Raw genomic sequence first — 14,550 nt, 5'->3', positions numbered from 1 at the left:
TGAAAAACGTCGTTCGATACACGTGCGAAAAGGAAATTCGTAACTCGTGTCGATTTAAAACACACCCTTCGGTCGTGTTTTAATTTATCTCCACTCGTTTCGAACTTCCTTGTTTACGCACTTGTATCGTAATGTACTATTAAAGTATACTTTTCAAGCGAAAACAACACAGTCATGTTAATCTATAGATTATCTGTCATCAGGTCATTTTCTATTCAAAAAAAACATTTTCTAACTTTTTGAGTAGAAGGAATTTCAATATGTCAGTGATTGTTTTGACATGCAGTAAGGTTCGAATTCGATGACGTCACTTCATCGCTGACAGCGTTTTCGGTGGCCAAAATAAATAAAAAATTACACACATTTTCAATCGAAAATACGTAGTCAAAGTACACTTTCTTTACCCAAAATCTATAATATTGTTTTTTTATGTGAAATACTACAAAATATAATCATTTACTGTGCCAAATTCGATATGAGTCTAGTAGCCTATTACTAATAAAGTAATAAGGGCTGCCAATTGTCCGGATTTTCCCGGACTACCAAAAAACCGGACGGGAAGTTTCGAAAGCGGGTAAAACCCGGACACTTACCACAGAAAAAGAAACAACCAATTACTTAAATGTGTTTAACGATTAATTTTTTTATAAATCTACAAACTGCTGTAGACTTATACCAAATTCCATTAGCAATTTGGATTGTACGCGAATTGGGCCGTCAACTCATATCAGGTAAAAAGGAGAAAGGCCCCGCTCAGAGTCCTTCCTGGTGCAAAAGCTGTCCAATGTCCATAGTAGGTACCTAATTCAACGCGGAAATGCTGCGCGCGTCATGAGCACTTTTGATTTAGATTTAGATTTCTTTATTTCATGATAAAAATTACACTATAAATTTGCACCGGGAATTCAATTTATTTCACGACGTGGTATTTTTTTTAAACTTGTCCACCCCTCTTTTTTGTAACACGGGCATATTTACGCGATTTATACTCAGAATCGCGAGGTCTTTCGATCCTGATAGGAGAAAAAAATTACCCAAGACTTCCATCTATTTTTCAGACCTTCCATTCCGTTACCACCATACAAAATATATAAAAAAATGGTAACGGAATGGGACAAAACCTAGGGACACTTTTTTTATCCTATTAGGATTAAAAGAGCTCGTGATTCCGAGTGGATAAAACACATAAAAGTGCCAAAATCCAAAAAAAAGGCCCAGTTACATACAAATTCTCTTTCGTCAATGTTTCGACCTGATTCGAATTCTAATTTGTCAAACATAAGATCTCAATACGATATAGATTGGATAATATTCGTGGCAAAATAGTCAGTCAAATATAGAAACGTTACTTTAACACTGACAGATCATCAAACCGAGGTGTCATCTTACATATCAGTAGGATTCTTTAAATACTGTACATATCTGTCAGTCAACAAACACACCATAAATCGTGCCATTCACGATGGCGCTCAAACCCGTCAAATCTAAACCAAAGCACGCGTCTTCCCTAATGACACATAACATAACCCCCACTTCGTCCGTGGTTTAAAGCTCGCTTAAACCCGTTCACAGGTTGACATACAAAACACTAACCCGTTCTATACTGTACAACTATGTTTTATTCAACACGGTTAAACATGGTGCGTATCTTTGAATATATTTACATGTTAATATTGTGTTTATTTTGTTTCTAATGAAAAAATTATAACGAAAATTGACATACGTACCTATTTATTATTCTCAAAATTAAGCTACTCCAATTCCTTTCGTATAAATAAATATAAAAGTAGGTAATTATGTTAAAATTATCAACAATATTGTAAATTATCAACAACATTCAGGGGTAGTCAACCTTTTTCGCGTCACCCCCACTCAGTAAAAAACGAATAAATCTAAAAACAAAATACTGTACCGGTTTTTTAAATCATTCTGCGATAATAAATTCATATATGTAGTTACTTCGATAAAAACAAGAACATCTGTCTAAGGGCTGGTTTTTCAATCGCCAGATAAATAATATCTGTCAGATAAATGTTAGCTGTCATTGTCATTTATACGTGTGATGAAAAGGATAGTGATAACTTTATCTGGTAGATATATTTATCTGGCGACTGAAAAACCGGCCCTTAGGCAAGTATAGTTTTTGTGTTGATTGCTATCTATCTTTGTTTGTTTTTTTGCCATGACTACAACTTCACGGTTGTTCGAATCTAAAGGTGTCGATTTTTATTCGCGGTAGTAATGAAATAAAGGAATATTATCAATCTGGTTTTTTTAACTTGTTTATTTGAACCTATTTAGCTACTACGCCACATGGCTATGTATACCTACTTGAATAACTAAACAACACGCTTCTTGTTTTTATTATTTTAATCAGTAGGTACCAGTTCCTATTAAAATACTACCTTCATAAAAACAAATATAAAAAAAGAACATTCGCTTCCTAAATTAAAACCTATTTTATTACTCACTCACTGCTTTGTTCGTTTATGGTATCAAAAACACTGTAATAATGAATTTTGTATTTTAAGTTTTAACTTTTATATTTACTAACATACGTAGATATATCTAAACAGTAAAAAATACTACATAACGTTTTTTTTACTCTTTATTTTAGCTTAGTACCTATAAAGAAATTCGTTTTCTAAATTAAAAACAGTTTTTATTACTCGTTCACTAGCCGTCGTTTATGGTATCAAAAACCTTTGGTATAGCAAAGACAGCGTACAGCTTGCGTGTACAGTTTTGACATTTACAACGTGATATAGATATAACACCAGTCGAAACGCTCGAACGCTTAACCCTAGGTGAAAGCTAAAAAAGGTACTCACCTGAATATAATCCGATTTCACTCCACAAAGATCAAAAAACCACTTCAAAAACTAAAACTTGGTAACACAAAACAAAGAGCACAAGAGAAAAGTTTAGCTTTATGTAACTGCTTTTAAAAACTTGTTTCTCTAACTTTTACAACTTATTTTTCAAGTTAAACTCACTTTTAGTTCGTTTATCTATGTTTTTTTATTATTATTTTTCTTGTAAAAGTGTTATTTTAGTGTTAAATTTGCGTTTAAAAAGTTGTTTTAGTTGAGCGTAAAGACGTGCAACGGACACTGCTCCCCGCACGGTACTGCCACCTCTATTCTACCTGTCTGAGTGGTATGCCATGTTGCCGCTTAAGAAAAGGCTATACAAACGACAAATATAACCTCACTTTCTAACGTAACTTAAATTTTTAAACCACAACCTTGTTTTTAAAAGCGTAAGGTTTATATTAAGGTTAGTATACTTTATAATCGGCAAAATTAAATTTGTTTATAAGAATAATCGTGATAAAATTACAAAGGAGTATTTATCGCTTTGTACAAGAAAAAGAAGTAATTGTATGAGTTTTGAATGGAAAAAAGTTAAGATTTCACACGTTTCAATGTCTACGCTGTGTTGATAAGTTAAAAACTAAGGCGATTGCTAGCCGCTAGCCTCTAATAAAAACTTGAGTTTTGTTAGTATCTTAAGGTTTTTACTGCATAAATCTTTTCTATTAAATATAAAATCTACAGGAAACAGAAGTAAACTGAGAGACTGATGACGTAATATATTTTTTTTTTTTTCAAAATTTGCGAGTTTTTTTAATGTTACACAACAGACGTGCAGACACAGAATGTGAACAATACTAATTATTTTTTTCTTTTGAATAAAGAGAAACAATAGAACTATATTTATTGAATAAGTGCTCCACATTTTTCCAACCCGCGCCGCGTTGCAATCGTTTGTCTTATAAATACATGCGCAGCTTTTTTATTTTGCGTTTAAAATGCAATACTTAATTCATTAGATCTTCGCATAATAATTTAGTTCAGTTAGAATTGACGATGAACTCATTTTTAAAGTAGGTCAAATGTATAAACTTATCTACTCTTCCACAGCCTGGCAAGAAAAAGTAGAACATAATATGGGACCCACCTGTGTAAACCATTTGCAAGAAATCGTTTGTACTACTGTGGTTATGCTATTTGCAGGATAAAATAATTTGTATTTACAATAAATAACATACATTAAATTAAAGATAAAAAAATTATACAATACAATACAAATATTATTTATTGAGCACAGATATTTGTTCCTGAGTCATGGATGTTTTCTATGTATTTAAGTATTTGTATATTATATATATCGTTGTCTGAGTACCCATAACACAAGCTTTCTTGAGCTTACCGTGGGACTCAGTCAATCTGTGTAAGAATGTCCTATAATATTTATTTATTTTATTTATTATTTATTGCTCACCAATATAACAAGAAGACATTAGAAAAATAAGCACATAACTTTAATTAACCATGGTAGACAACAGACGGTCTTATCGCTAAAGAAGAGCATTATTTTTTTTTCCCCTCACTAGCTCGGAAACACGTGTTTTGTCCTTTAATACCAGCGGGTAAAAACGCATTTTATCCACTAGTGGGTAAAGTAATTTGACCTTGAATAAAGTCAAATTAACTGCTTTAAAATTGATTAAAGTAGGTGAATCTAGTAATAAAGATGATTTACCAGCTGTGGAACTACTGGAAGCAGTGATAAACGCATTTTTTGCGTTGTAGTTTCCTCGCTGTAGTGAGGGGAAAAGTTTTGTGTTACACTCGGGTGCAAATGTATTTTACTTCTCGTGAACTAAAAAACTCGCAAGTTCAGGATTCTATTCTCGAACCACTCGCTTCGCTCGTGGTTCAACTATAGAATCCTCTCACTTGCTCGTTTTTCAATTCCACACTCGGCGTTAAAATACAACTTTGCCCCCTTGTATAACAAATAACTATTAATAGCCCGGTTATGTGTCCCACTGCTGGACAAAGGCCTCTCCCCGCGATTTTCGTAGATAATAATATTGGTTGATTTATAATTTTAAATAAAACTCATGTAAGATCAGAATGACAAAAAAAATTGATGAGATCTGACCTCAGCTAAATTATGGAGGATTAACAGTGTATATGTTTAACGGGCATTTTCGCGAGAACAATCACCATAAATATTTTTTCTAAGGTATATTTTATGTTTTTCCTACTCAAATCACGAACCCTTTCAATCCAGGACAAAAAAAACCGACCAAATGTGAGTTGTACTCGCGTTGCAAGGGTTCCGTACACCACAAGAAGGGCTTAAGCGCCTCCTTTTTTGTAGGCACTTAAGTCATTTTTGCGAATTATCGATAATTTGAACAATTTCTAAAAATAACGAAACAGAAATGAATTCATATGTAATATTCAAACGCGCTCACACAATTTCAAGAGATTTGGTAACTCCTTGCAGCGGCAGTGAGTGTATTCGTAATTTGTGTTTTTTTCTTTTAAGTCCGACTTACGCATGACAGTAGATTTCTAATAGGTTTTCCTGTAATCTAATTAAAGGCTATCTCGTGTATTTTTTTGAAAATTTTAATGCTTAGTAGTTTCGGAGATAATGGTCATTCTTACTTGAAAATTACTTGACTAAAAATTATAAAAAAAAAATCTTTTTGAAATACTTATAAAAAGCTCATTTGATATATAACACAATATACTTCAAAAAACTTTCATCTTTAATGTTCACTTTTCAAAATTCACTACTATTTTGCATATTTCCCACTTTGTAACTGCTGTATGTTTGAAAAATGGTAATGAAGTGAAAAAATTCAATTTGGGGACGCTTTTTTTACCTAGTAGGATCGAAAGGGCTCGTAATTCTGAGTAGAAAAAACATTAAATTTAGGAACCTATTTTGGAAAAAAAAAAGGTTTTGAGTCTTTTTTCGCGAAAATGCCCTGACCAGTCTTGGGTAAAATTATCACTATCATAAAGAAGCTAAGTAATAGCGATTTTGGAACCATTGACGTGTTTAGGAAAACTTGTTCTGATCCAATTTAAAAGGCTGAGGGTCAATGAACCCATCTGGTTCTAAAAACAACGCGAATTAGGTACTTGAGTTCATAAACATGTTTACAAAATAACATGCCAAAAACATATTAGGTATAACCTGTTTTTTAACTATAAAACTCCCGTGAGACTCATACATATTTAAATATACAGATTTATATCGACTTAATACGTGAGTAACCCGCTTAAAATATTTTTAAATACAACCTGTTTTTATTGATTTCCGTAAAGGAAGTTCGTTAGGTCAATAGGTACTTAACTATTAATTTCTCTAAGAAACTAGTGTCTTAATTCTTACTATTAACGAGTAATTAAAAAAATGGTTTAACAAATTTACAACAACTTTAGGTATTACTTTCTAATACCTAGTATCTATTTTGACATATGCTGTCAGATACTTGACACTAACTGTTATGTTATTCTTAAGGTTATCACACTTGTTTTGTAAAAATGTTTACGAACTCGAATATTATACCTACTAAAATATTTTTGGCAGCCTTGACGTAAAAATTTTGCGAACCCCTGTAAATAAAAATTGTATGGCAATTTAACACAAAATTAATACTATATAATTGTCCTTAGTATATGTGCAATATACGTGACTATGTTTAAAAATAACTACTGTCCATATTTTTCTTCTAATTATGTGGTGCTTTATTTCGTGCACTGCATAAAATATTTTATTTTAAATTTATTTGTTATTTTAAAACTAGTCTATTAGAGGCTCTGCTGAATATAAAACTGCAAGTGCACCGGCTAAAATGCACTCATGAGCCGTGAAGGTTGCAGATACTATCTCTCGTGACACCGGAACTGACGCCATATTGGATTGTACAGACTACACTGAATGAATGAAAATATACATAGGTCTATCTTCTGCCCGCGGCTTCGCCTGCGTACTAAAGTCATATATAGGTATGTTTAGGAATACCGTATCGAATAAAATAGTAAACTATAATCTTGTTTTCCCGTACAAACTTTGGACCCCCATTTCTCCCCCCAAGGACGTGAATTTTGAAAAATCCCTCTACTTCTGTATAAGTAACTATGAATAAAAAGTATTGAACTTACCTTCAGTAATAGTAACATAATTTCTTTGGTGCCGCGCGCAGTGCAGATTCAGGCCAAAACTTCGTGTTTTGGTGATGCCGTAGGATGAGCCCACTATAAACACGTATCGTTAGAATCAGTGACTGGGTGAATTTCTCAGCGTGATTTTTTTGTGGCGGAGCTGATAATCATTGTGTGGGCTAATTGTTTCCGGGTTTTTATTTTTTTTATGATAAACCAATCCTAAAATACTACCTTCGGCAACATTGCAAATTGTTACAAGTGTTATGTATATTTATTTAAAAATAATTTTCCATCGAAATTCTAATTTTGGTGTAGCGTCCAGAGCCTGTTTTTAGCGGATTATTGTTATGGTAAATCCAGTAAATCCGCAGCTATAAAGAAGACTTGCCATAACTTCATTCTTTATTACATTGTATATTTTAAGATGACATAAGTCAATAAAAACTGTTAGCCATTTATATTTAATTTTTGCCAGTAGCTCAATTGATTAAGATTTATTCATTTGGCGGTATTGATATTTTAATATATTTTAAGGTAGTTTGACATTTGAATTGACGGCATTACGTTGTTGGATTTTGTGAAGTGAAGTTGGTGAAATAAATCCGTGATTGTATCCGAGTGTTTTAATTCCGAGTTAACATCTCAGAAGCTGGAATCGAGTCCAAAAGACCCACAGGTAATTGAAATTTGAAAAACCAATTTACATAATTTGGCTTTCTTGACGTTATTTTGAACTTTTAGTAAGAATATAGGTCTGGTTTAGGATATTTCGATTCGTTGTGAAGGTAAAATTAGCTTAATACTTCTATTAAGAACAAACTTTACGTTTACGGTTATAATTTGTAAACAATTTGAATAAAATTTTGAAATTTTAATCATGACCGTTATATCAGACATTTGAATTTTCATTTCTTTATTACATTATGCTCATTCAATATGTTAAAAATGATGTTTTATGATATTTAATGAAGCGTACAAATATATTTACAATTAATTGGGTACTTTTTGTCCCAAATATGACTGATAGATATACTTTTCAATTATTGTTTTGAATTATTTTATAAATACCTTCTTAAGTTCTTACCATTATAGTTTTCATGATTATTATTGTAAAAGTTAGTGTATATTCTACATAGATACGTGTAAAAGAAGGTAGTAAGTAAAACAGTTATGCTTGTGCCAATCATTTTAATTTCAGTATGGACGAATATGATATGAGAGCTGTACGGACGCCTCCGCTCCCACGTGACGATCCTGAGACAGGGCATGCGATGACACCACCGCAAATGGAAGACCGACGAAGCAGGACCCGCGACCGAGAACGAGAAAGGCGCAGCCGCGCCAGGCGCAGCCGTTCGAGACGCAGCCTCGGGAGGAGCAGCCGCATCACCGCGGATGGAACGAGAAGCAGCAGGCGCCGCAGCAGGTCACGTTCGCGCCGCAGCCGGTCGCAGACGCGGCTCAGTTCGTCACATGCACACCGGAGCCCCGCGCGTCCGCGCCGCAGCCGCAGCCGCTCGCGCCGCAGTCGCACGCGCTCGCGACGCAGCCGCAGCCGCTCGCAGTCGCGCCGGCACCGTCGCAGTCAGCCGAGGTATTGTGACAATGAACTATTAGGCACGTTGAAAGATTTATTTAGAGCTGTTAGATCAGAAGATAGGTCAGATCACGTTGAAAGATTTCCCGTAATGAATGTTTTGCCTGAATTTGATCCAGCTAATCGTAGTCAAACTATTGACGTATGGTTGAACAAAGTAAATGAGACCGCGAGTATTTACAATTGGACAGAACGACAAATTGTTCACTACTCGCTTCCTAAATTATCCGGTGTTGCTCAAAAGTGGTACCAAGGCTTAACGAGTTTAAAACACACGTGGCCGGAATGGCAAGTCAAATTAAAAACGGCTTTCCCTAGCAAAGAAAATTATGGTTTATTATTGACAGAAATGCTCGAAAAACGTGCAAAATATGGAGATTCGTTAGAAGATTACTTTTATGAAAAAGTTTTGCTACTTAATAGGTGTCGTATTAAAGGTACCGATGCAGTTGATTGTATTTTATTAGGAATCGATGACAGAGCAGTCAGAACCAGTGCTGAAGCAGCTCAATTTACAGAACCGGACAAATTACTAGTTTATTTACGTAGCCAGAAAAGTACTAAACCAAAAATTACCTTGCGACAAACTAATGATAACAAGCAAGTTAACAATAGGGGCCCTAAGCCTGATAATAAAATCGTTAAATGTTTTAACTGTGGTGAGGATGGACACCCTCATTTTAAATGTAAACAACCAGTAAAGAAATGCGAAACTTGTTCTAGAATTGGTCACGTTGCGGCCGATTGTAATATCAAACGGAATGTTGACGCGAAAAATGAGAAAACTGTGTCATGACTAGACGTAGTAGACGCATCTAAAAGCAAAGATCGAAAATTTTATAAAACTGCGTATGTGGATAAGACGAGTTTATCTTGTTTTATAGATTTCGGTAGCGAGTGTACACTTTTGAGATTATCTGATGCAAATACTATATTTGGTGACTGGTCTAAAGATAATTTACCTATTTTAAGAGGTTATCCAGATTCTGCAACTCAGACATTAGGTAAAGTGTACGCGAATATTACAATTGATTCAGCTGATGCTATGGTGGAGATATTTATAGTACCGGATAGTCATTTAAATACATCTCTGTTAATCGGACAATCGTTTACCGAGTTAGATCATATTAAGACTTATAAAACAAGTGATACTTTAACTTTTGCAAATATAGCCAATGATGAGGTGTATAAACCTGTATCTTTGATTGCGAAAGACACTATTATCATAAATAATGTCACCGAGGTAGAGTTTTACACTAAACCAATTCACAATGGGTTAATATATGTAGAGTATAGTTTGATAACGCAACCTGGAAAAGAATATGAAACATTACCTGGTTTAATATCTGTAACAAATGGGCATGGACGAGTTATGATTAAAGGTTTATCAGCTGAGTCTTTTGAGCTAACTCGAGACAGTATTATTACTCGTGCAAATATTGCGAAAGAGGCTCAAGCGTATACTGTTAACAGAATTGATTTGAATACAGCATCTACCGTTAATGATGAGATATCTTTGTCTAATATTCAAATAGATAATACTCTAAACAAGGAGGATATAGACAAATTGGTCAAGTTACTAAATGAACATCGTAAATGTTTTGCATTTAATACTCAGGAATTAGGTTGTTGTAACTCTACATCTATGAATATTCAACTTAAAGACAATACACCAGTTGTATACCGTCCATATCGCTTGTCGTATGCCGAAAGAGAGGTGGTAAGAGACATGGTTAATGAATTAAAAGAGTCAGGTATTATTAGCGAGTCCACTTCCAATTATGCATCGCCGATCATATTAGTGAGAAAAAAGACTGGGGGGTATCGTATGTGTATTGATTATAGAGCTCTCAATAAGAAAACAATAAAGGAGCACTATCCTTTGCCTCGGATAGATGATCAATTAGATGGTTTAGCAGGGTATTCGTACTATACTACATTAGATCTGGCATCTGGCTATTACCAGATACCTTTAGCTGAATCTTCTAAACATCTCACGGCTTTTATTACACCAGATGGGCATTTCCAATTTAACAGGATGCCCTTTGGTTTAAGCAATGCACCTGCCAATTTTCAACGAACAATCAACAATATTCTAGGCAATGCTCGTTTTAAACACGCATTTGCATACATGGATGATATAATCATACCATCTAGAGATATCAATGACGGGTTGCACAAACTAAAACTAACATTACAATTATTCCACGATGCGGGTATGACATTAAATTTAGACAAATGCAATTTCTTTAAAAAGTCAATTGAGTATTTGGGCTTTGAAGTTGATCAAAATGGTATAAGGCCAGGTGAGAAAAAGATCCAAGCAGTAAAAGATTTTCCTCGTCCTACGGACCAGCATAGAGTTAGGCAATTTATAGGATTAGCCAGTTTCTTTCGGCGATTCGTGAAAAATTTCTCTATTATTGCGAGGCCCTTAACTCAGCTTTTAAAAAAGGATAGTAAATTTACGTGGGGCGAACAAGAAGAAAATGCATTTAATCGGCTTAAAAGTGACTTAACGGATAGACCTATTCTGGCCTTTTTCAATCCATCATTTGAAATAGAGTTACACACTGATGCCTCGAAACTTGGAGTGGCCGGAATTCTATTACAAAGGCAAAATAAGTCTAAACCATTTGAAGCTATTGCATATTACAGTAGACAAACTTCTCCCGAAGAAATGCATTTTACTTCTTACGATCTAGAGACCTTAGCTGTAGTAGCGTCTTTACAACGATTTAGGGTATATCTACTTGGTATACATTTCACCATTGTTACGGATTGCAATTCTTTGAGGGCTACATTTGAGAAAAAGGATGTAATATCCAGGGTCGCGAGGTGGTGGAATGTAATCCAAGAATATGATTTTGCGATAAACTATAAACCAGGAAAATCAATGGCTCATGTAGATGCATTGAGCCGCAACCCTGTCAATGAAGAAACTTTTGAAATAAAGACCATTACAGTGGATTGGATAGCCACAGTACAACAAAATGATCCCGAAATTCAACGTACTGTTAGCTTACTTAAAAATAGTGAAACCAATAATATCATTGAAATAGCTAAGAATTTTGTTGTCAAAAAGGGTTTATTATATAAAATTACTAGTGACGGCAATCGATGGGTTGTACCTAAAGGTATAAGATTTCAATTAATGAAAAGCAATCACGATGATATAGGTCACTTTAGTTTTGACAAAACATATGACAAAATTAAAGCTACCTACTGGTTTCCCAAAATGCGAAAATTTATTAAGAAGTACGTAGAATCATGTTTAGAGTGCGCTCATGCCAAAGTCCCTGTTGCTAAAAGGGCTGGTCAATTGCATCCTATAGAGAAAGTTGCTGAACCTTTTCACACGGTCCACATCGACCATTTAGGGCCGTTTGTCAAAAGTAAGCATAAAAACACTCACATTTTGTTAATAATTGATGCGTTTACAAAATTCATTATCATTACTCCGGTTAAAAATACGAAAACGGCTAGTAGTATTAAAGCACTGACCGCCTATTTTCATACATTCGGAGTGCCAAAGCGAGTTATTTCAGATAGAGGTACCTCATTCACGTCGCATAAGTTTAAGGAATTTTTAAATGATTTAGGCGTAAAGCATATACTTAATGCTGTTTGTACCCCAAGAGCCAATGGACAGGTAGAGAGGTACAACAGGACCTTACTAGCTGCATTGACGGCTTGTACCGTGGGAAAATCTGAACGAGTATGGGATGATAGCATATCACAAGTTCAATGGGGTATGAACAATACTATGAATAAAGGGATTGGTAAAACGCCTGCACAAGCTTTATTTGGTACGCAATTGTCTGGTATGTCTGATGCGTTATTGCGATTAGGAGTAACTTTAGATGATGATAGTTTAGATAGGGATACGGTCCGAAAAGAAATGACAGAACATATTGAACTTGATCAGAAAAAGCAAAAGGATAGGTATGATAGGAAAAGAAAACATGTTGAATATAAAGTTGGTGATTTAGTGAGGATTGAGAGAGAGATACAGTCTACTGGACAAAGTAAAAAGTTGATTCCAAAATTGAGAGGTCCATATCGCATTACTCGTGTTTTAGGATATGACAGATATGAAGTTGAAGATACTCCACTGTCTAGGAAGGGTAGTAGGCCATTTAAAAGCGTATTTGCTGTGGATAAAATACATCCCTGGCTAGTATTTGAAAGATCTGATAGTCAAAGTGACAATGAAAATAAAGAAAGAGAAGATTACCTTGAGGTAGAATCCGAAATGTCTGAATGATTTGAGGAATTTAAAATTGAGTATATTGTTAATAATGGCATAATGATATGATTGATTTGATTATTATAGGTACTAAAACATGTATGAGGTTTTAGTACAAATTATGTAGGAATAATATTATTATCGTATATGGGAGATATGAAGGAGGCTTCCATGTACAATATTTGATTTATATACTAAAACAAGTAGGAGGTTTTAGTATTTAATTTGTGATTACTGGAGAATACATGGAAAATATGAAGGAGGTTTCCATGTGTTTACGAAACTAAGGTACTAGAAATGTGTATGAGGTTCTAGTACCCTTTCAACTTTGCAATATTGAAGATATGTATGAGGCTTCAATATTCGATGAATGATATCTATAATTTTAATATAAGGAATTTATAAAATGAATGATTTCATATTTGATACAATATATGTTTGTATAACGATAATAGATACATAGATTAATATTAATAGCAATTTATATTTAATTGAGTTGTATTAAAGAGTAAGTAAATAATTAATAAAATACAATGTTATATTGAACTAGATTTTTGATCAATTTATATGGCTATGAAAGGAAATAGTAATTATGTAAAATTACGAGTTAAATTTAAATTTATAATGTAAATATAAGACAACATTGATTGTATGATCAGACAGCATTGTGAATTTTTATTGTAAATATTATAGGATATTCCCGGGACGGAAATTAATTCAGGACGGCCGAATGTTAGCCATTTATATTTAATTTTTGCCAGTAGCTCAATTGATTAAGATTTATTCATTTGGCGGTATTGATATTTTAATATATTTTAAGGTAGTTTGACATTTGAATTGACGGCATTACGTTGTTGGATTTTGTGAAGTGAAGTTGGTGAAATAAATCCGTGATTGTATCCGAGTGTTTTAATTCCGAGTTAACACCCTTCAAGATCGAGTGAGGAATGTCGAAATCCGACGCCGCACCAAAGTGCGGGACGTGGGTGACGTCATTTCCAAACTCAAATGGAATTGGGCGGAGCATGTTGCCAGGCAGAGTGATAGCAGGTGGACCAAAATGTCGACCGAATGGTGGCCGCTATCGGATGTAAGAAGCGCCTGGCATCCGTTGGCTCGTTGGGTGGACGACATTCGAAAAACTGCGGGGCACTTCTGGATGAGATTAGCCCAGGACCGGGATAAGTGGCGTACACGAAGGGAGGCCTTATGCTCAGCAGTGGGCGATTAATGGCTGAAACGATGATGATGACATTGGTCAGCTCAATCTTTCCTTCCTTGCCGTATATGACAATGGCGACAATATCAACAGTTCGATTGGATAAAGGAATGATCACAAACATGTTAACTGTAGTATGTCATGCACCTACACACGGTGAGAAAAATATGTCATGCACCTACAGTCCTACACACGGTGAGAAAAAATACTCACATTGCTTACAAGTAAACATATTCAATTGTCCTGTATATGAATGATATTGGTATGAATAGAAATCGTGGAAAATTCAAAGCAAATTGGAACATTTGGAACTACAAAAACTGTACAAAAAGCTTGATCATTGACTTGTAAACTGTCAGTAGTAAAAATCAAATAAAACCTTCATGTAGGTAGGTATGTACTAGAGGTATATATTATACTACTCTTTGGTATGTACTAAGCAAAGATAATAAATAGTCTATGGTACTAAGGAGTTGTGTGCTCAGCTTTATAGATTTCTGAAAAG

The 14,550-nt window shown here is 34.5% G+C and overlaps 2 protein-coding genes across 2 annotated transcripts in view; one reads left to right on the top strand and one right to left on the bottom strand.

The window, feature by feature from the left end:
• LOC125238713 (PTB domain-containing adapter protein ced-6) overlaps window positions 1-3,123 on the bottom strand; it is a 120,374-nt gene extending 117,251 nt beyond the window's left edge. Inside the window, exon 1 of the mRNA XM_048146123.1 lies at window positions 2,832-3,123. The gene's annotated coding sequence lies outside the window, so the exon portion shown is untranslated. The remainder of the gene's footprint in view (window positions 1-2,831) is intronic.
• LOC125238965 (cell division protein ZipA-like) lies at window positions 1,463-8,583 on the top strand. Its single transcript, XM_048146465.1, has 2 exons — window positions 1,463-1,536; window positions 8,244-8,583. The coding sequence occupies exons 1-2, from the start codon at window positions 1,463-1,465 to the stop codon at window positions 8,581-8,583; spliced, it is 414 nt and encodes a 137-aa protein (XP_048002422.1).
• Window positions 8,584-14,550: the final 5,967 nt, after the last annotated feature.

This window comes from Leguminivora glycinivorella, chromosome 24 (assembly GCF_023078275.1).
Source record: "Leguminivora glycinivorella isolate SPB_JAAS2020 chromosome 24, LegGlyc_1.1, whole genome shotgun sequence".
Lineage (NCBI taxonomy): Eukaryota > Metazoa > Arthropoda > Insecta > Lepidoptera > Tortricidae > Leguminivora > Leguminivora glycinivorella.
This window is presented reverse-complemented; position numbering and strand designations above follow the sequence as displayed.